We start from the raw sequence: 21816 nt of genomic DNA, 5'->3' as shown, positions 1-21816 counted from the left end.
GCGCCTCGAATTGAATGGTTTCTGGGCCGCTTGCCTCCCTGGGACGCTCTAGAGCAGGTGTGTCCGCTCTTTTGGCTTCCTGGGGCCACACTGGAAGAAGGACGAATTGGGCCGGGCGCCGCGGCTCACGCCTGTAATCCCGGCACTTCGGGAGGCCGAGGCGGGCCAATCACTTGCAGGAGTTCAAGACCAGCCTGGCCAATATGGTGAAACCCCTCCTCTACTAAAAATACAAAATTAGCTGGGTGTGGTGGTGCATGCCTGTAATCCCAGCTACTCAGCAGGCTGAGGCAGGAGACTTGCTTGAACCCAGGAGGCGGAGATTGTGGTGAGCCGAAATCATGCCACTGCCCTCCAGCCTGGGTGACAGCGTGAGACTCCGTCTCAAAAAAAAAAAAAAAGAAGAATTATCTTGGGCCACACATAAAATACACTAACACTAATGATAGCTGAACTAAAAAAAAAATTGCAAAAAACTCATATGTTGGGCCACATTCAAAGCCAGACTAGGCCTGGGTTGGACAAGCTTGCTCCAGAATTTGCCCATTGTCCTCCTGCAGTGTGACTCAAGAACCAAACCCAAGCAGTACCCTGGGGCCATCTGACAGGGATTGAGTAGAATGGGGTCATCTGTCACCTTCTTTCTCAGAGTGCCTAGGGGCCACCTACAGTAGAATCACTTGGGAGTGGTTTTTTTTTTTTTTTTTTAAAGACACAATTTAGCTCTTATCCCCAGGCCGGAGTGCAATGGCACGATCTCGGCTCACCGCAACCTCCGCCTCCCAGGTTCAAGCGATTCTCCTGCCTCAGCCTCCCGGGTAGCTGGGATTACAGGTACCTGCCATCACACCTAGCTAATTTTGTATTTTTAGTAGAGACGGTGGGGAGGTGGGGGAGTCTCTCCATGTTGATAAGGCTGGTCTCGAACTGCTGACCTCAGGTGATCCGCCCACCTCGGCCTCTCAGAGTGCTGGGATTACAGGCATGAGCCCCTGCGCCTGGCCGGGAGTGGTTTTTAAATGAAGATTCCTGTGCCTCACCTGTGCCTCACTACCGAACCTGACTCTGTGCTCAGGACCCTGGAATCTGTGTTTTAGTAAAAGTCTCCCCAGCAAGAGCCCACATGCGCATGCAGCAGAGCTGGAGACCCCAGGCCCAGAGCTGCCCTCCTGGTAGTGTGGGTGAAGCTGGCAGGCTTGCTGGAGACACGCCGCCCTGGTGACAGGTGACGTTTCATCACCCCCTGTCCAGTGGGCCGGTCGGTGTCTTTGCGTTACATTTGCTCCTACCCTGCCCTGGTCCTGTCAGGGTTTTGGACAACTGGAATAGAGCCCATCTCTGCTGACACAGTGGCAATCTTGAGGGAGTCCCAGAACGTTCATTGCAGATTGGTTACCTAGAAGCTAGTGACTGTCCAGTAAGTGCGAGGTGGAGATGAGGGTGAGGAGGTAGCAGGTCAGCGTAACGATTGGACGTCGTGCCGTGAGGACAGTGTGGGGAGGAGGAGCTGTCGCTTTTGAACTGTCAGTAAAGTAGGTTGTGAGAATGGATATTGGACATGGCTTTAGAAATTAGCTGGGCACGCTGCTTTTCCCCTCTTCAGCTGTTTGTGGTACTGCCTGGCAAAATTAAATTATTAGTACATCCAGGACATCCTGCAAAAGTGATAATTGTCACGCGAGGGAGGGGCCGGCCTGCGCTTCTGTCTTTTTCTTTCCTCATAAAAGCTACACATCCATGATGACTGTTACCTTTCCCATTTAAAGCTAATCAAATTCAGAGCGTTTCCCACTTACCCTTGGAGACCTTTGTTTTCAAAGGGATTTCAAGTCACTGGTGGGGGCAACAGGCAGCCGCTGAGAACGACAGTGCTTCCAAGACCCGTTCGTGACCAAGCAAAGAGAGATCAATAGACCTGGGGCTCTGCCCATCTGTCACTCAATTATCTGTCTGTCGCTCCGGGAAAACCTCATTTAAGAAAACACCTTTGATATCATTTCAGACATAAATTTAGATTCGGGCACAGCTATTCTGAAGTAGTACTACAGGAGTTATTAAGAAATAATTTTTAGGCAGATAGTTAGGGTAAAGGTTCTCGGTGGAAATTTTCTTATAATAAGAAACAACCCCCTGAACCATCTCTTTTCTAACAGAAAAGGCGGCTTGAAGGGCCGGGCCAGCAAGCTCTGATATTCAAATACCACCCGTTAGAAACTGGGTTCACTCAACAGGGCGATTCTCACCTCCTTCTCCTTGTCACCGGGTGTACCAAGTGTCATGGCCACCTCCAGATAACACCTTGTGTTCAGAACATCGGGGAGCCCCATGTTTGCATATTAAAAGGCCTAAACTAAGGTGGGAGGGCCAGGTTTTTCTGTGTGCTCTGTAAATAACAGCCTGGATGCAGATCAGGCCCCACCTCCTCCAGCGTCCCATGTAACCCACGACTTTTCCACCGCACTTCCTTTCTCTTTGTTCCAAGCCCCCTCCCTTGTCTCTGTACGGGGATCTGTTCTCTTCTTTCTTCCTTCTTTCTTGCCTATTAAACTTTCTGCTCCTTAAAAGCACTCCACGTGTGTCCACGTCGTTAATCCTGTCGGCACAAGACCAAGAACCCTGGTGTTCCTCCGGTCATCAAAGTCGTATCAGTGGCTGGGCGCAGTGACTCACGCCTGTAATCCCAGCACTTTGGAAGGCCAAGGCAGGCAGATCATGAGGTCAGGAGATCGAGACCATCCTGGCTAACACGGTGAAACCCCGTCTCTACTAAAAATACAGAAAATTAGCCAGGCGTGGTGGCGGGTGCCTGTAGTCCCAGCTACTTGGGAGGCTGAGACAGGAGAATGGCGTGAACCTGGGAGGCGGAGCTTGCAGTGAGCCCAGATCACGCTACTGCACTCCAGCCTGGGAGACAGCAAGACTCCGTCTCAAAAAAAAAAAAAGAAGTCATATCAGTAGTTTGCAGGTTGGGTGTAAAATTGAGGCAACAGCTCCTACTGACAAAGTGAGATATTGTAGCCCGGCTCTGCGGGGCGTTCTATCTAGCAGGTTAAAGGTGAGAAGGAGGCCTGTGCTCTGGAATACTTACAGTAAGTCCCATGTGGAAGAAATCTCTCTCTGGGTGAGGGCTGGGACGGAGATGGAGAAGCATATGACATGCCCAGAGGAGATGCTGGGGTGGGAAAGAACTGCTGAGTTCCCAAGTGCTGTGGGGCCGCGGGGCAGCATTCTGTGTCTGGAACGGCTGTTCCATCACGCCGCCCCTCTGCCCCTTTCTGTGCTCGTTCCTACCTGCAGCAGGCATGTACAGAGCCTCCACTGCACGTGAAGCACTCCACTGAGAGCTGGGTGTGCAGCAGTGAGTCAGACAGACAAGGGCCCGCCCTCATGGTGCCTTACAGGCCGGCTGGGAGCTGGGGAGAGACGGGCAGTAAGAGACTAAACACTGAAAAATATGACATATCTGCTGATAAGTGTTATGGAGGAAATGAATCTGGTCATGCAATAGGTAGGACTGGTGTGTGTGTGTGTGTATGTGTGTATTGTGTGCAGGTGTGTGGTGGTGGTGGTGAGGGTGGTAGCTACTGTTTTGGTGACGGGAAATCTCTGGAGGTGACATTTGAACTGATACCTGGACGGCTAGAAGGATTCAGGCAGGAGAAGGTTCCGGGGGAGGGTTCTCTCAGCAGAGTAGCCAGTGTAGAGGCCCTGGGGTGTTCCGGTGTCTGGCGTGGGTGTGGGAATGAGACTCCCAGTCCGTTAGCAGATTTTTCTTTCCTCCTGGAAACGTGCCTTCACATTCATGGTGCAGGTTAATTGGAAAGCAGTGTTTTATTTTGTTTTCCCAGAAAGTCATTTTTCCTCCAGTTCTTGTTGGAGTCGCTGACAAGCCTTGGGGAGATCAATACGTAACGTAGCTCTGCCTGTCCGTCACTCAATCATCTGTCTGTCCGTCACTCAATCATCTGTCTGTCCGTCACTCAATCATCTGTCTGTGGCTCCAGGAAAACTTCCTTTAAGGAAATGCCTTTGATATCATTTCAGACATGAAAATCAGGACACAGAAGAGCTGTGCCCTAATTTAAATTCTATGGGGCCCATAGTAGGGTCTACTGTGTCCCCACCCACCAGCCGCAGAGCCTGTCATTTCGTTTGCTTGTCCTCCGAGTGTATGGATACCGGGCATCACAGGGCACCTGCCCTTGCTTCGAGAAGGCGTGAACAACTCCTCCTTGGGAACGTGCCAAGGAGGTGTCGGTCCTGAAAGACCTGCCCCGCTTCTTCAGGTCGGCCGTGGTGTCCTGCGGCTTGACAAGGCTTGAGAGTGGGAGAGGCCATTTCTAACTGGGAGGCAGTTGTCTGTACTTAGTGACTTTTCTGATACATTAAGACCTCTTCATTTCAGAATTGTGTTTGATCTACCTATAGGTTTGGATCGTTTTAGTGACTTTTTTTTTTCCTTTTGAGACAGAGTCTCGCTCTGTTGCCCAAGCTGGAGTGCAGTGGCACAATCTCGGTTCACTGCAAGCTCCGCCTCCCAGGTTCAAGCGATTCTCCTGCCTCAGCCCCCCAGTAGCTGGGATTACAGGCATGTGCCACCACACCCAGCTAATTTTTGTATTTTTAGTAGAGACGTTGGCCAGGCTGGTCTCAAACTCCTGATTTCAGGTGATCCACCCACCTCAGCCTCCCAAAGTCCTGGGATTACAGGCTTGAGCCACCGTGCCTGGCCTGTTTTAGTGACTTTTGAAGCATGTTTTGCAAATAGGTACTCCATGCTAAGCATGAAGAGTATGGAAGGAACCTTCTAGGTGGGCCCTGGGCAGCCCCCAGCAGAGGTGGGATCCAGATGTGGGCTGAATGTGGCAGGAGGAAGGGCCTGGAAATACTTTCCAGTGGCGCATTGTGGTAGCTCTTTTTGAGACGGGGTCTCACTCTGTCACCCAGCAGGCTGGAGTGCAGTGGGGAGATCTTGGCTCATGGCAAACTCTACCTCCCGGGCTCAAGTGATCCTCCCACGTCAGCCTCCTGTGGTGCACTACCCACGCCTGGTTAATTTTTTGTATTTTTGGTAGAGATGTAGTTTCACCATATCTCCCAGGCTGATATGGAATTCCTGAGCTCAGGCCATCCACCTGCTTCAGCCTCCCAAAGTGCTGGGATTACAGGCGTGAGCCGCTGCACCTGCCTTTACCAGTTAGCTTTTATTAGTGCCTACAGTATCTTGGCACTGTGTAAATACGGAGTGTATTCTTTTCTCTAATCTAGGTGTTCTTGTGTGGAAGAAACTTCCCAACTGTTGGAACGGAGTACTGGCGGTGTCAGCTGTCCTTTACTGAGCTCCCGTTATGCTTCTCCTGAGAGCCCTGGGGGACAGTGACATGACTCCCGCTGTGCGGAGGAGTTAGGGTGTTGAAGTACTTGGACCAGGGTTGCCAGGTGACTAGGTGGCATCTGAACATCTGAACCCCAGACCATGCTTTTCATAATGAGTTCATTCTTGAGTCTCAGGAGGCACCGACTCCTCATCTTTGGGGTGATTCCAGCCTAAATGTTGCGCCCACTGAGCTTGGATGATAACTACGCGGGAGGCGAGCTGGCCAGCCCACTGGTGGACATTTCTGCTGATGGCAGACCTTCTCGCGGAGTCCAGATGTTGTTGCGGAATCCTTCCTGCCTGTGCTCCAGGCAGCCGCTCAGGACAAGTTGAAACCTGTTTGTGGTTCCTGCAGGAGGTGGATTCAGCAGTGGCAGGGGCACCAGGATTGCTGGACCTGGGCAGAGAGTGCCTCACCTTTGTGCCATCACCTTCCCTCCAGTAGCTGTGCTGGGGGATGGTCTCTGGATGCGCACGGGGAGGAGATGGGCAAACCCCTGGCCTCTGGCCGACCTGTGGCATTGCTGTCTGTGGCCAGAGGAGTGGCTGTTCTTTAAGCAGGCCTTGGGCTTTCCTGGAAACCTGGCATCTTTCCGTGCTTGGGGCCAGCCCTTGCCGCGTGCCTTCTTGGCTCGGAAGTGTGGCTGCCACCTGACTCCCAGTGGGGCAGGCCAAGTGATAAAATGGGTTTTCTCCACTAAATGCAGCTAAAGGCTTGGCCTGACTTTGTGTCCCCAGGCAGTGTTTACAGGAGCGGTGGCCTGGCTCTCAGGCATCTCAGTGCCAGCGAGCACAGGGCTGGGTGGCAAAGATGCCTGCTTCTGCCTGGCACCAGGCTCTGCCCTGACTGGTGCTTCAGCCTCTCTGCATCACACGTGTTGAGTTTGCTGTGCATGCTGGAATGTGAGGCAAGCTTCACCTCTTTCCCCTCCTCCCCACACCGTCCCTTTCGAAAGAGTTGAGCCTTTCCGAGGTCTTTTATATCACACAGCAGTTTCTCGGTGACATATTTTAGTTTGAACAATGAAGTACTGGTTGAGGACATCTTTACCTAAAAAGAAAGCTCAGTCATTACTGAATATAGATGCAGAATTAATTAAAAATAAAAGTAGGCAAAAAAATTTAACACAGATTTACTCATTATTTCTGGGGGAGGATATTTCTGGGGCGGGATATTCCTGAAGGTTGGTGAATGGTTACAAATGTATGATTATAGGCCGGTGAAGAACCCTACTATGAGAAATGTTGTTAGGTGATTAAAAACAACCCCCAACTGCCTTCATGATATGAACACGGGTTCTTGTGGGTTGGGTGACATTTCTGATGCCAACATTCTACATAAAATCACAGGGAACTGTATCGAACACACCCTAAACAGCTGGTGAGGAGGATGTGCTCTGGGTGACTCAGCTTGACTCTAGGCTTCATAAAGGCGTTGCTGTTGATGCACACGAAGGGTCTGAAGAGAAATTATTTTGTAAGCTGGGTGTGGGAAAAATAGTATTTTATAATCAACAGGATTTTTAGTATGTGTATGTAAACAAATTAACAAAACCTACAAATCGTGATCAGACTTTTTTGTCTACATTCCTAAAAATCATATATTCCAGGTTGGCATTAAGCATTGTTTTGGTTCTTCTCATTGGCCGATTGCCTTCAGTATGGGAGTCATCTTATATTCCTGGATTCCCAGGTTGTACGTTCTTCCTGCAGCTCTCGAGATGGGGAACTTGAAAGGGAGGAGGGGAGGACGAAGGGGTGGCCTTTTCTCTCCCCTGCGCCTCTCATTTCCTGTCTTCACTCTTGCTTTGCTGCTCCCTGCCCCACTGCCAGGCATCAGCCCCTGGTCTGAGCAAAGGGCCCCGGAGTATGGCAGATGCCAGCCCGTCCTCGGGAAGGTTAGTTTGCAAACCTGTTGTAGTCTGTGGGAGGCCTGGGTATTTTGATTCACACTTGCTGTGTCTGTGGTTTGCCTCTTGCTGCATAAAGTCTATTCCATGAAACATACTCATTTATCTTTAAGCAGATTTATTATATGAAATATTCATGGGTGCAGGCTTGGCAGCCCAGCGTTTGGAACAATGTGCTGAGTACAGTTTGTCCTCGTAAGTCTATTAATGCTGATGGGATGCAGTTGTCTCCTGTGAAGCTTTGGGGTGAGATAGGGCCAGTAGGGAGTGAGCTGGCTGAGGACAACTCTTCATCTCCCTTAGTTTGGCTGCAGCAGCCCTGCTCTGCATGTCTGCCTGTGCAGACCCGTTCTTTCTCTTCCTGCTTAGTGAATACAGAGGCCTTCTGTTCTGCGAGAACCCTCTTGTCAGCTTCCAGGTCCTGTGTAATTCCAACGAATAGGGATGATTTGGAGGTGTAACGAGGCTCAGAGGGAAAAGCTGGCTTAGGAGAGAAAACTGATCTGTGGGGAGAGGGCATTTAGGGGACTGGGAGGAGGCTCCATACTAACACTTAGGAATAAGCACAGTGTGGCAAGCCCCGGGCTGAGTGTGTGTTCCAGATAGCCCTGGCAGACACCACAGGAACTACGTGTTGTCAGTCCTGTATTACCCATGAAGAAACTGGGGCTCAGAGAGGTTTAGTTACTTGCCCAAAGTGCAGTTCACTTAGTTTAGCAAACCTGTATGGATGTACGGATGGCCTGTCATGTGGCCAGTGGCTGGATACAGGGCACAGAGCAGTCATGGCCTCTGGCTAGAAGGAGTGCCCCATGCAGCAGATAGAGAGAAACAGAGTCCTGTAAAGTGAGTCAGACAGGGTAAGTGGAGCCCCATGCGATATGGGGTGTTAGGAAGGGCATGGTGAATTGTGGAAGGCTGTGGGAAGGCTGGAGGGGAGGGTTGGAAAACCGGATAGGATCTTACCAGGCACATGGGGGCTGGGAGAGGTAATTACAGACCCTGAGCCAAGAAGGCAAGTGGGAAGAGCAAGTACAGGCGTACAAGGATGTAGGTCTTACAGGTGTGACCAGCAGATGGGAGACTGCCTGGTTCAGTGCTGCCCAGTCACAAGAGGCAGGGAGGGCAGGAGATGTAGCCAGAGCCACTACTGCAGGGGCTTATAAGCCTTGCTAGAGGATTTGGACTGTAACTAAGGGAGCAAAGAGTCATTGGAGGTCTTGAAGCCAAGGAGAGAGAAAAATGAACTTTTCTCTTTGGAAAACAATTCTGGAGGTATAACAGAAGCTGGAATGGGGAGTGGGGAAGGCAGGAGGTAGGGAAACCTGTCAGAGAGGTCGCAGGGGCAGGGGTGACAGAAAGTGGAGGGGGTGTGGGAATGAGAAACATAATTTGAGATTTTTGTTGGGAAATAGCAGGAACTGGTCTGGATTAAAAAAGATTAAAAAACAAACAAACAAAAAATAAAAACCAGCAGCCAGAAAAAGGATAAAGGAAACCAGTACATTAGAAGAGAAACGTGAAGATATTTTAAAGTGTTACATAAAACAAGTTTTACAGAATGATTAGGACCAATGTGGTATAAAAGTTTTTTTAAGTTTAGGCCGGAGGTGAAGCAAGATGGCCAAATAGAAGCTGCCACCAATCACCCTCCTCACATTCATCTGGGAGATAATCAGGGAAAAGAACAAGAGTCTCTGCTTGGTAATTCAGAGAATTCTTCCAGATGTGATCTAAGACCATCAAGGTGGTACGTCTACGAATCTGCAAGGACCACAGCATTGCTGGGCTTGGGATGCCCCCTAATGCAGATACAGCTGCAGTGACCAAAAACTTACATCACAACACCCAAGTCCTTTGAATACCTGGAAAGCCTTCCCAAGAAGGATGAGTACAAACAAACCCAGACTGCAAAGACTACAATAAATACCTAACTCTTCAATGGCCAGATAAATACCTAACTCTTCACTGGCCAGACACCTACAAACATCCACTAGCATCAAGACTGACCAGGAAAATAGGACCTCACCAAATGAACTAAATAAGGTACCAGGGGCCAGTCTTGGAGAAACAGAGATATGTGATCTTTCAGACAGAGAATTCAAAATAGCTGTTTTGAGGAAACTCAAAGAAATTCAAGATAGCACAGAGAAGGAATTCAGAATCCTATCAGGATAACAAACAAATTGAACTAATTAAAAACAGTCAAGCAAAAATTCTGGAGCTGAAAAATGCAATTGACATACTGAAGAATGCATCAGAATCTCCTAATAGTAGAATTAATCAAGTAGAAGAATGATATAGTAAGTTTTAAGAGGCTATTTGAAAATACAAAGTGAGAGCTGGAAGGATGGCTTGAGCCTGGGAGGCAGAGGTTGCAATGAGGCAAGATTGCACCACTGCACTCCAGCCTGGATGACAGAGCCAGATCCTGTCTCAAAAAAAGAAAGCAAGAAAAGCAAGCAAGCAAGCAAGAACAGTCAGAGGAGACAAAAGAAAGAGTAAAAAAGAATGAAGCATGCTTATGAGATCTGGAAAATAGCCTCATTGGGGCAAATCTAAGAGTTACTGGCTTTAAAGGGGAGGTAGAGAGAGAGACAGCCGTAGAAAGTTTACTTAAAGGGATAATAACAGAGAACTTCCCAAACCTAGAGAAAGATATAAATATTCAAGTACAGGAAAGTTATAGAACACCAAGCAGATTTAACCCAAAGACGTCTACCTCAAGACATTTAATATCAAACTCTCAAAAGTCAAGAATAAAGAAAGGATCCTAAAAGTAGCAAGATAAACAACATAAAATAGACCTCCAGTACATCTGGCAGCAGACTTTTTGGTGAAAACCTTACAGGCCAGGAGAGAGTGGCATGACATACTTAAAGCGTTGAAGGGAAAAAACTTAAATAGCATATATGGCAAAAATATCCTTCAGGCTGGGTATGGTGGCTCATGCCTGTAATCCCAGCACTTTGGGAGGCTGAGGCGGGCGGATCACTTGAGGTCAGGAGTTCGAGACCAGCCTGGCCAAGATGGTGAAACCCCGTCTTTACTAAAAACACAAAAATTAGCCAGGCATGGTTGGCACCTGTAATCCCAGCTACTCAGGAGGCTGAGGCAGGAGAATGGTGTGAACCTGGGAGGCGGAGCTTGCAGTGAGCCGAGATCATGCCACTGCGTTCTAGCCTGGGTGACAGAGCAAGACTCTGTCTCAAAAAAAAAAAAAAAAAAAATCAGACAAGAAGGAGAAATAAAGAGGTACCCAGACAAACAAAAGCTGTTGGATTTCATCAATACCAGACCTATCGTACAAGAAATACTAAAGGGATTTCTTCAGTCTGAAATAAAAGGATGTTAATGAGCAATAAGAAATCATCTGCAGGTGAAAAGTTCACTGGTAATAGTAAGTGCAGAGAAAAACAAAGACTGTTAAAACGTTATAATCGCAATGTGTGTACTTCTCATATCTTAAGTACAAAGATGAAAAGACAAATCAAAAATAATAACTTTTCAAGACATAGACAGTACAGCAAGATGTAAATAGAAACAACAGAAAGTTAAAAAGTGGGGAGATGAAGTTAAAGTATAGAGTCTTTTTAGTTTTCTTTTTGCTTGTTTTTTAGTATGTTTGTTTATATCATCAGTGTTAATTTGTCATCAGTTTAAAATGATGTGTTATAAAATATTATTTGCAAATCTCATGGCAACCTCAAGTCTAAAAACATACAATGGATATGAAAAAGTAAAAAGCATGAAAATAAAACATAACACCAGAGAAAAACACCTTTACTAAAAGGAAGACAGGAAGGAAGGAAAGAAGGAAGAGAAGACCAGAAAACCAATAACAAAATGGCGGGAGTAAGTCCTTACTTCATCAATAATAACATTGAATGGAAATGGACTAAACCTTCAATCAAAAGAAAAAGAGAGAATGAATAGTTTTTTTTAAGACCCAAGGATCTATTGCCTGCAAGAAACACGCTTCATTTATAAAAACACATATAGACTGAAAATAAAGGGATGGCGAAAGATATTTCATGCCAATGGAAACCGAAAAGGAGCAGAAGTAGCTATGTTTATATCAGATAAATCGATTTCAAGAAAAAAATTTAAAAAGAGACAAAGAAGGTTATTGTATAATGATAAGGGGTCAATTCAGCAAAAGGATAGAGCAGTTATACATGCATCCAACACTGGTGCACTCAGATGTGTAAAGCAAATATTATCAGAGTGACAGATGGAGATAGACGCCAGTACAATGATAGCTGGAGACCTCAACACCCCACTTTCAGCATTGGACAGATCATCCAGACAGCAAATCGACAAAGAAACATCAGACTTGATCTGTACCATAGACGAAATGGACCTAATAGATACAGAACATTTCATTCCGTAGTTACAGAATACACATTCTTCTGCTCAGCACATGAATCATTCTCAAGGATAGACCATATGCTAGGTTGCAAAACAAGTCTTAAAACATTCCAAGAAACTGAAATAATATCAAGTGTCTTCTCTGACTACAACGGAATAAAACTAGAAATTAATAACAAGAGGAATTTTGGAAACTGTACAAGCACATGGAAACTGAACAATATGCCTCTGAATGACCAGTGGGTCAATGAAGAGATTAAGAAAGAAATTGAAAAATTTCTTGAAACAAATGATAATAGAAACACAACATGACAAAACCTATGAAATACAACAAAACAGTACTAAGAGAAGTTTATGGCTATAAATGCCTACATCGAAAAAGAAGAAAAAGTTCAAATAAACCACCTAATGATGCGTCTTAGAACTAGAAAAGCAACAGCAAACCAAACCCAAAGTTAGTAGAAGAAAATAAATAATAAAAATTAGAGCAGAAATACATGAAACAAAGCAATACAAAAGATCAATGAAATGAAAAGTTGTTTTTTTGGTATTTTGAAAAGATAAACAAAATTGGCAAACTTGTAGCCAGACTAAGAACTAAAAGAGAGAAGGCCCAAATAAATAAAATCAGAGATGAAAACGGAGATACTACAATTGATGCTGCAGAAATTCAAAGGATCGTTAGTGGCTACTGTGAACAACTATATACTGATAAATTGGAAAAACCTAGAAGAAATGGGTAAGTTTCTAGACATATACAGCCTACTAAGATAGAATCATGAAGAAATCCAAAACCCAAGTAGACCAATAACAAATAACGAGATCAAAGCCATAATAAAAAGTCTCCCAGCAAAGAAAAGTCAAGGATGCAATGGCTTCACTGCTAAGTTCTACCATTTAAAGAAGATGTAATACCAACCCTACTCAAACTATTCTGAAAAATAGAGGAGGAGGGGATACGTCCAAACTCATTTTATGAGGCCAGAATTACCCTGATACCAAAAACCAGACAGACACATCAGTAAAAGAAAACTACAGGCTAGTATCCCTGATGAACACATGCAAAAATTCACAACAAAATGCTAACAAACTGAAGTCAGCAGTACATTTAAAAAAATTATTTATCATGACCAAGTGGAATTTATCCCAGGGATACAAGAATGGTTCAACATACAGAAACCAATCAGTGTGATAGATCATAGCAACTAAATGAAGGGAAAACACCATATGATCATTTCAGTTGATGCTGAAAAAGCATTCGATAAAATTCAACATCCCTTAATGATAAAAATCCTCAAAAAACTGAGTATAGAGGGAACATGCCTCAATATAATAAAAGCCATATGCAATAGACCCACAGCGAATATCCTACTGAATGGGGAAAAACTGAAAGCCGTTCCTGTAAGATCTGAAATAACAAGGATGCCCACTGTGTTGAATAGTGACATAGCACTGGAAATCCTAGCTAGAGCAGTCAGACAAGAGAACAACATAAACGGTATCCAAATGGGAAAGGAAGAAGTCAAATTGTCCTTGTTTGCAGATGATGTGACCTTATATTTGGAAAAAACTAAAGACTCCACCAAAAAAACTATTAGAACTAATCAATACATTTAGTAAAGTTGCGGGATAGAAATTCAACATACAAAAATCATTAGCGTTTTTTTTTTTTTTTTCTCATTCATGAGATATTTATTAAAATAACACATTTAGGGAAAAAAAATCAATACAATGTATACATCATTACTGAAAACTGTATACCATCACACAAAAAAGGATTTTATTTTGGGAAATTGTTTTCTAATTTATGGCAAGTTTTACTTTCAGAAATAAAACCACAACAACACAATCTAATTCAATCTTAAAGGCTGGCATGCTGAGCAAGGAATGTTCTTATGCTTTCTAGGAGCTCCTTCTTTACACTGTCAGGTACCAGGGCTCTGCCTTTTGGAGTGATTTCAGCCACCAAGTCATCAACAGTAACGTGTTCTAGTCCTTTTTCTTTAATTACCTCTTTACAGTGTGCCTTCAACTGATCCTTCCAGCCACATTCAATTAATTTAGCTCTCAGCAACTCTTTGAGGCATTCTCTTTCTCCAGTTTCTATCAACTTTTGGTTAATCCCTGCTCTCATCTGCGTATCTTTGTTCATCTTGCTAACCACACTCTTCGGCTGCCCGGACTTAGACCCTCAGTCATCATTAGCATTTCTATATGCCAACAGCGAACAATCTGAGAAAGAAATCAAGGAAGTAATTCCATTTATAATTGCTACAAGTAAAATAAAATACCTAGGAATGAACCAAACAAGTGAAAGCTCTCTAGGATGAAAACAATAAAACACTGATGGAAGAAACTGAAGAGGACACCAAGAAATGGAAAGATATGCCATATTCATGGATTGGAAGAACTGATATTATTAAACTGTCCATACTACCCAAAGCAATCAACAGATTCAATGCAATCCCAATCAAAATACCAATGACATTCTTCACAGAAATAGGAAAAAAATCCTGAAATTTATATGGAACCACAAAAGACCCAGAATAGCCGAAGCTATCTTGAGCAGAAAGAACAAAACTGGTGGAATTATATTACATGACTTCAAACTGTACTACAGAGTTATAGTAACCAAAACAGCATGGTTCTGGCATAAAAACAGACATGTAGACCAATGCAACAGGATAGAGAACCCAGGAGCAAATCCATACATCTGCAATGAATTCATATTTCACAGCGATTCCAAGAACATACACTGGGGAAAAGACAATCTCTTTAATAAATGGAGCTGGGAAAACTGGACAACCTTATGCAGAGGAATGCATCTAGACCTCTCTCTCTTGCCGTATAAAAAAATCAAAGTGGATTAAAGACTTAAATCTAAGACCTCAAATTATGAAACCACCAAAAGAAAACATTGGCGGAAACTCTCCAGGACATCGGACTTGGCAAAGATTTCTTGCGTAATACACCACAGGCATAGGCAGCCAAAGTAAAAATGGACAAATGGGATCACATCCAGTTGAGAAGCTTCTGCACAGTGAAGGAAACAACCAGCAAAGTGAAGAGAGAGCCCAGAGAATGGGAGAAAATACTTGCAAACTGTCTATCTGACAAGGGATTAGTAACCAGAATATATAAGGGGCTCAAACAACCCTGTAGGAAAAACATTTAATTAATTTAATCTAATTAAAAATTGGGCAATATATCTGAATAGATGTTTCTCCAGAGAAGACATACAAATGGCAAACAGGTATATGAAAAGGTGCTCAGCATCATTGATCATCAGAAAAATGCAAATCAAACCTACCATGAGATATCATCTCACTCTAGATAAAGTGGTTTTTATCCAAAAGACAGGCAATAAAAAAATGCTGGGTGAGGATGTAGAGAAAAGGGAATCTTCATATACTGTTGGTGGGAATGTAAGTTAGTACAATCACTGTGGAGAATAGATTGGCGATTCCTCAAAAAACTGAAAATGGAGCTACCATATGATCCAGGAATCCCACTGCTAGATCTATACCCAAAAGGAAGGAAGGAAGTATATTGAAGAGATATCTGCACCCCCATGTTTATTGCATCTCTGTTCACAATAGCTGGGATTTGGGAGCAGCCTAAGGTTCCATCAGCTGGTGAATGGAAAAAGAAAACAGTACGTATACACAGTGGAGTACTATTCAGCCATAAATAAGAATGAGATCCTGTCATTTGCAACAACAGTGATGGAACCAGAGGCCATTTTGTTAAGTGACATAAGCCAGGCACAGAAAGACAAACTTGGTGTATTCTTATTTGTGGGAGGTAAAAATTAAAACAGTTAAATTCATGGAGATAAGAGATTAGAATGATGGTTATCAGAGGCTGAGAAGAGTAGTGGAGTGAGTTGAGGGAGGAGGAGATGCTTAATGGATACAAAAAATATTTGAAAAGAATGAGTAAGATCTAGTATTTGCTAGCACAATAGGATGACTACAGTAAAAAATAGTTTATACATTTTCAAATAACTAAAAGAATTGGATTGTTTATAACACAAAGGACAAATGCTTGAGGTGATGGATACCTCACTTACCTTGATGTGATTATTATGCGTTGTATGCTTGTATGAAAATATCTCACATACTCCATAAATATATACACATACTCTGTATCCACAAAAATTAAAAATAAAAAAATAGTAACAACGTTTTTCTAAGTTTAATAGTGTTTTAGAAATTAAAAGAGACCCAGGAATAAAAGGAAAGGTGAACTAAGAGAGATATAGGTTAAAAAGAAATATAAGAGAAATAAGCTATATATAAGAGATACAGGCCAGGTGCCATGGCTCATGTCTGTTATCCCAGCACTTTGGGAGGCTGAGGTGGGTGGATCATCTGAGGTCAGGAGTTCAAGACCAGCCTGGTCAACATGGTGAAACCCCATCTCTACTAAAAGCACAAAAATTAGCCAGTCGTGGTGGTGGGCGCCTGTAATCCCAGCTACTTGGGAGGCTGAGGCAGGAGAATCACTTGAACCTGGGAAGCAGAGGTTGCAGTGAGCCGAGATTGCGCCACTGCACTCCAGCCTGTGCAACAAGAGCGAAACTCTGTCTCCAAAAAAAAAAAAAAAAAGATACATATATAAGACACAAGGGAAATAGGCGGGGCGTGGTGGCTCACACCTGTAATCCCAGCCCTTTGGGAGACCGAGGCGGGTGCATCGTGAGGTCAGGAGATCGAGACCATCCTGGCTAACACGATGAAAGGCTGTTTCTACTAAAAATACAAAAAATTAGCCCGGGGTGATGGCACGCATCTATAGTCCCAGCTACTCGGGAGGCTGAGGCAGGAGAATCGCTTGAACCCGGGAGGTGGTTGCAGTGAGCCAAGATTGCACCACTGCACTCCAGCCTCGGTGACAGAGCGAGACTCCATCTCAGAAAAAAAATGGGGGGGGCGGGAATATAGGCCAAAAGCAGAAGCAACAGTAAGGAAGAACTGGCAGGGTGGTTTACAGGGCCGCAGCAATCAGTGGCTCTGGAAGTGCAGGTAGTGCAGGCAACCCCGTGAGACTGGAAGGGCAGGTGGAGGGAAAGCGCAAAGGTGAGTGACGGAGGGGAGCCCACCTATTGGAGAGCTTCATGGGCACCACTCGCAGCTGTCTGTCCTGCTGGCAGGGCAAGTGACAGTGTCAACAGGGCAGTCAGGGGTTCATGTGACTTTGCCTTTTGCTTCTGACGCCTGTTCAGGTGGGCTCTTGGGAGTTGATGAGGTGGTGATTGAGCAGCCAGGAAGCAGCGTGGCAGGTTCTTCCTGTCACCTACCAGAGAAGATGGTGGCCGGAGGTGGCGCTTGCAGAACTCTTAGGGCCACTGAGGAAGAAGGTGGAGGAACACGCGGCCTTCTGGCTTGAGTGCCTCCTGTGTGTCGTAGAATGATCTAGATCCTGTGGGGGCACGTGGAGCAACAGGAAAAACTTGCAAGACGTGTGGGACGAGTGCATGGTCATCTGGTATCACGTGTGAAGCTGGGGCTACGTATGGGCCATAACTGCTCATCTTCTGGATGGTGTTAGACGAGGAAACCCAACGCAGGATCCCGTTAGTACTCTTGTCTGCTCTAATCGCAGGCTGAGCTGACGTCTTCATCCTTTGTTGGCTGCTGTGAAGGAATGAGGATGCGTTTATGGTGGAAAGAGTGTGGGGCTGAGAATCTGGAGGCCGGGGTCAAGTTCTGACCGTGCATTTATTATCCGTGTGACTTGGTGCAAGTGTAACCTGTCAGTGTCTGCGTCCTTATTTGTCATTTGGAGGCTATAACAGTGATGTCTGCCTCACAGAAGCCCTGGGTTGTCATGGGGATCAGTGTGAGTATGTGAGTGCTTCATAAATTGCAAAGCTCTGCCGTAGCTGATGATACCTCTAGACTTCTAAGTGCTTTGGGGAAAGTGTACCTGGTTATTCCTTATTCTTCTCACAGTGCCTCCAAAGTGTCAGTGATACTCAAGAAATGCTGGTTGAGTGTGAGTTTACTGCAGCACTGAGCAGTTTCTGGGTTCCATTTTCCAGTGGCCAGACCCTGTCCTTGTTCACACTGTTGGGTGAGGGAGGTAGAGCTGGAGCATCGGACTGGCCTATGGAACAGATGTAGTGGCCACGAGGAGGTGGCGATGCCTGGAGCAGTGTTAGCCATGCAGTGTGATGAGGATCACACGCTCTCACGTGGTTTCCAGTCGCTGGGCACAGAGCTACCTTCAGGGTGGCCCAGCTTCAAGTTCAAAAGCAGGAGGCAGAGTAGGGGCTGTTTCCATTTTCCGTCCTCCCACTTCACTTCCACTGCACAGCCCGTACGTGCATGCCTGCGTGCCGCCCCTCACACAGACTCTCCATCTCCTTAGTGAGGCCACACTTCTGACTCCTGGTTATTTCTCGTTTCCTTGACTCTCCGTTGCTACCCCTAGCCCCATCCCCTGCTGTGGACCCCGGAGAGGCACCGCCTGCCTCTGCCTCTGTGGGCCCAGGTGTGTGCTGGGTGTCGAGCTTGCAGTGAGAACTGGTTTGCTGAGCCTTGGTTTTTTTTGCGTCTGCTGCAGGTCATCTTCCACGACGTTGCTGTGCTGACGGATAAGCTCTTCCCCGTCGTGGAGGCCATGCAGAAGCACTTCAGTGCTGGCTCGGGAACCTATTACAGTGACTCCATCTTCTTCCTCTCGGTCGCCATGCATCAGATCATGCCCAAAGGTAACCTGGGCTTCCAGGAGCAACAGCCCCTGGGTGTCTGACTTTTGCATCCATTTCCCTGGTTCCAACACTGCCCAGGCCCTGTATCAGAGAGAAGAGCTCCACTGAACATGGGAGAGTGGACGAGGCAGCCAAACCAAGCCCTTTGTACCACCAAGCTTCCTACACCAAGAATCAAGGGCAGGGCCTTGGTTGCAGAGCTCCCAGGGTCCGTTTATGAGGACACAGGGGGTCTCTGGGCTCTGGCCTGGACTCTGCCCGTTGTACTCGCCCCCTTCCTTCCCCACTGCTCAACCCCCATACTGTGTGTGCTCATCTGAAAAATGGTAGGTTGGTTTAGATGATCGTCCATCCCAATTTATGATCTTGTTCTTTCTAGTCTGAATCTGTACTTATCTGATTCTAAAATAGCAAATCTAGATGTGAGAGGTGCAAATTATGACCATGTAGGACTTCTGAAGAAACTCTGATGCGTAATTAAAAGGATTTTCTGGGCGTCTGTCTCCAGGAAAGAGAGATGCATCCTCCCGTGTGTGATAGGTCCAGCTTCTGTGGAATTTCTGGCAGGTCTGGTCATGCTTGGACTGGAAGCCTTGGAGGGTCTAACTCCTGGAGTGTCTCTGGTTTCTGGGATCTCCCTACGGCGATCCTTGATGGGTTCTGGAGCCCTAGATATTGACCAGTGTGTTAATCTGTTCTCATGCTGTTCATGAAGACATACCTGAGACTGGGTAATTTATAAAGGAAAGAGGTTTAATAGACTCACAGTTCTGCATGGCTGGGGAGGCCTCAGGAAACTTACAGTCGTGGAAGGCGAAGTAAACACGTCCTTCTTCACATAGCGGCAGCAAGGAGAAGTGCCAAGTAAAAAGGGGAAAAGCCCCTTATAAAACTGTTGGATCTCATGAGAACTCACTTACTAGCATGAGAACAGCATGAGGATAACTGCCCTCCCATGATTAAATTACCTCCCACCAGGTCCCCCCCACCACATGTGGGGATTATGGGAACTACAATTCAAGATGAGATTTGGGTGGGGACACAGCCAAACCATATCAACCAGTTTCTGGCCATGGTGAGCCATGTCCTGAGCCTCCTAATGGTGAGAAGGGGTGTTTGGGGCCTTGGGGTAGCAGTTATCTGAACTGTGGCTGGTCGAGTTTTCCAGCAGTTTCCAGACCATGCAGGTCTTGGTAGCCCAGGGGACAATGGGCCATATGGTGGAGGCCTGCTCCTCCAGCCTGGCAGACCAGAAGTGAAAAAGAAGGTGCCTGGTGAACCAGGGACTCAGGAGTTGAGAGTTGAAGCTCCATTCCTGTTGGGAGGTTGTCCTGGCACAGGGAAAAACAAGCCCATGCATCCTGGCTGGGACTTTGCAGGCAAGAGCCCTTTGTTGTGAGGCAAGGGCTCAGGGGGCTCCACGGGGCAGGAGTCTGAGGAACAGAAGAGACGAGCTCACCAACAGGGCCTAGGGCGAAGAACTAGCATTGGTGATCCTTTGCCGTGACCCAGGTGCAGCTCCATCAGCTCCACCCAACCCTTCTACCCGTCCTGTGGGGTTACAGGTAAGGCTGAGGAGTTGCAAGACCTGCCCAGGGTTATATAGCCTTTTAAGTGGCAGAGCCAGGATTGGAACCTGCTTCTCCACATAGTTACTGCTACCCCATCAGGTGCCCCGTACGTGACCTCTCTGGACAGCCCAGTACAGGAGCTGTGGGGGGCTCAGACTTGAGAAGGACGTGGTTCTGTTCTAGATTCTAGCGGGCAGACCAGTGGAGGTGTTGCTCACAGCTCCGTCATTGGCCACCTACGTGCCTAGGGCTGAGCCACTTTGTCTCTCTTGGCGTCACCAGTTTCCCCACCTGTAAAATGAGGGGCCGCAGCAGTGAACTGTTTCAACTTGCATTCTGAAGAGCCCAGGACTTGTAGGAATCCCCCCCTAGGGGTTTCTGTAGTCCTAGGGAGCCAGGGGAGGCATACCTGCCCTCCCTTCACCTCCCTCCCTCCTGCCTCTTTCCCTGTCAGCTGTTAGGTCCCTGCCCATCACGTAGGCGGGGTTATGCTTTGGAGTACCCAGAGGGAGGTGAAATACAGCTCCTGGTGGTTTGTCAGGGAAGAGAAAATTCTTCTTCCTCCAGCTATAGGACATCCCAGCAATAAATTGTGCAGGGACCGATGACAAGAGTTAGGAACTCCTAGGCTGTTCTGGGAGAGGGTGATAATTATACCAAGAAGGTGCTCTGGCCCTCTCTGACTTAGCCCTGTCCAAGAGCCTGGCACAGCTCAGGGGGGTGGTGGTGTCTGCAGAGAAAAGGCTTTGGTCAGAGCTTTGCAGTCAATGCAGTAAATGGACGCATCATCGCTGTCCCTCCAGGTGTCCCTCCATCGCTGTCCCTCCAGGTGTCCCTCCAGGTGTCCCTCCATCGGTGTCTCTCTAGGTGTCCCTCCAGGTGTCTCTCCAGGTGTCCCTCCATCGCTGTCCCTCCAGGTGTCTCTCCAGGTGTCCCTCCATCGGTGTCCCTCCAGGTGTCCCTCCATCGCTGTCCCTCCAGGTGTCCCTCCAGGTGTGGGCCCCGCCCTGCGAAGGGCGTGCATCAGGAGTTGGGGAAGGAGTTATTTTAGATGTGCCTGCAGCTGACCCAAACACCCTGTCTTTTCTAGGGTTCTTTAGGGGAGTGATAATGTGCTTCCAAGCAATTCTTTTTTTTTTTGGCAGAGTTTTGCTCTCGTTGCCCAGGTTGGAGTGCAGTGGTGCGATCAGGGCTCACTGCAACCTCTGCCTGCCGTGTTCAAGCAAGTCTCCTGCCTCGGCCTCCCGAGCAGCTGGGATTACAGGCGCCGCCACCACGCCCAGCTAATTTTGTATTTTTAGTAGAGACGGGGGTTTCTCCATGTTGGTCAGGCTGGTCTCAAACTCCCGACCTCAGGTGATCTGCCCACCTCGGCCTCCCAAAGTGCTGGGATGACAGGCGTGAGCCACCGTGAACGGCAGCAATTCATTTTTATGGGTGCCCCAAAGCCTCTTCTTAAGAAAAGAGTTATTAGGAGTTACTAAAATTTGATAGTCATAAAATGAAATGAGCGGTCCTTGAGTTTCCTGTGGCGTCTGGGGTGTGTCCTGCCAGGAAGTCTGGCCTGGCACACTTGGCAGCCCTGGGGAGCTCCTACCGAGATCATTTGGAATTCCTGCAATTTTTGGAAGGACACTTTGTTTTCAGACATCATTCGTGCTGTCTTGAGTTTGTCATGATTCTTTACTGCTGCCTTTTTTGCATCCGTTGTTTTTTAATCGCAGAAATGAGTGTTGTTTTGTGCTTTGGTTGATGGTTTTGTTGTGGCGTAATTGCTGCATTCTTGCTACTTTGGCTATTCCGTTTCTTTCATAGCGTTTGTTTTTCTCCAGTAAAGTGAGAATGGAGTATGGGTGGAGCCTGAGCCCT

General features: G+C 46.6%; 1 protein-coding gene and 1 pseudogene across 4 annotated transcripts in view; one reads left to right on the top strand and one right to left on the bottom strand.

Annotated features, from left to right (window-relative positions):
• The window catches only part of XXYLT1 (xyloside xylosyltransferase 1), a 200250-nt gene that overhangs the window by 26894 nt on the left and 151540 nt on the right, over nucleotides 1–21816 (top strand). For all 3 annotated transcript variants that reach the window (XM_011988962.1, XM_011988961.1, XM_011988963.1), the window contains exon 2: nucleotides 18229–18376. In XM_011988962.1, the coding sequence (XP_011844352.1) occupies nucleotides 18286–18376 (91 nt within the window). In that variant the 5' untranslated portion in view covers nucleotides 18229–18285. The remainder of the gene's footprint in view (nucleotides 1–18228; nucleotides 18377–21816) is intronic.
• Nucleotides 13335–13848, bottom strand: LOC105545910 (annotated as a pseudogene). Its single transcript, XR_001007017.1, has one exon. The product of XR_001007017.1 is annotated as a transcription and mRNA export factor ENY2 pseudogene (transcript).

This window comes from Mandrillus leucophaeus, unplaced genomic scaffold (genome assembly GCF_000951045.1).
Source record: "Mandrillus leucophaeus isolate KB7577 unplaced genomic scaffold, Mleu.le_1.0 Scaffold342, whole genome shotgun sequence".
Taxonomy (NCBI): domain Eukaryota; kingdom Metazoa; phylum Chordata; class Mammalia; order Primates; family Cercopithecidae; genus Mandrillus; species Mandrillus leucophaeus.
The sequence above is the reverse complement of the archived record's forward strand: the minus strand, read 5'-3'. Positions and strand labels throughout refer to the sequence as shown.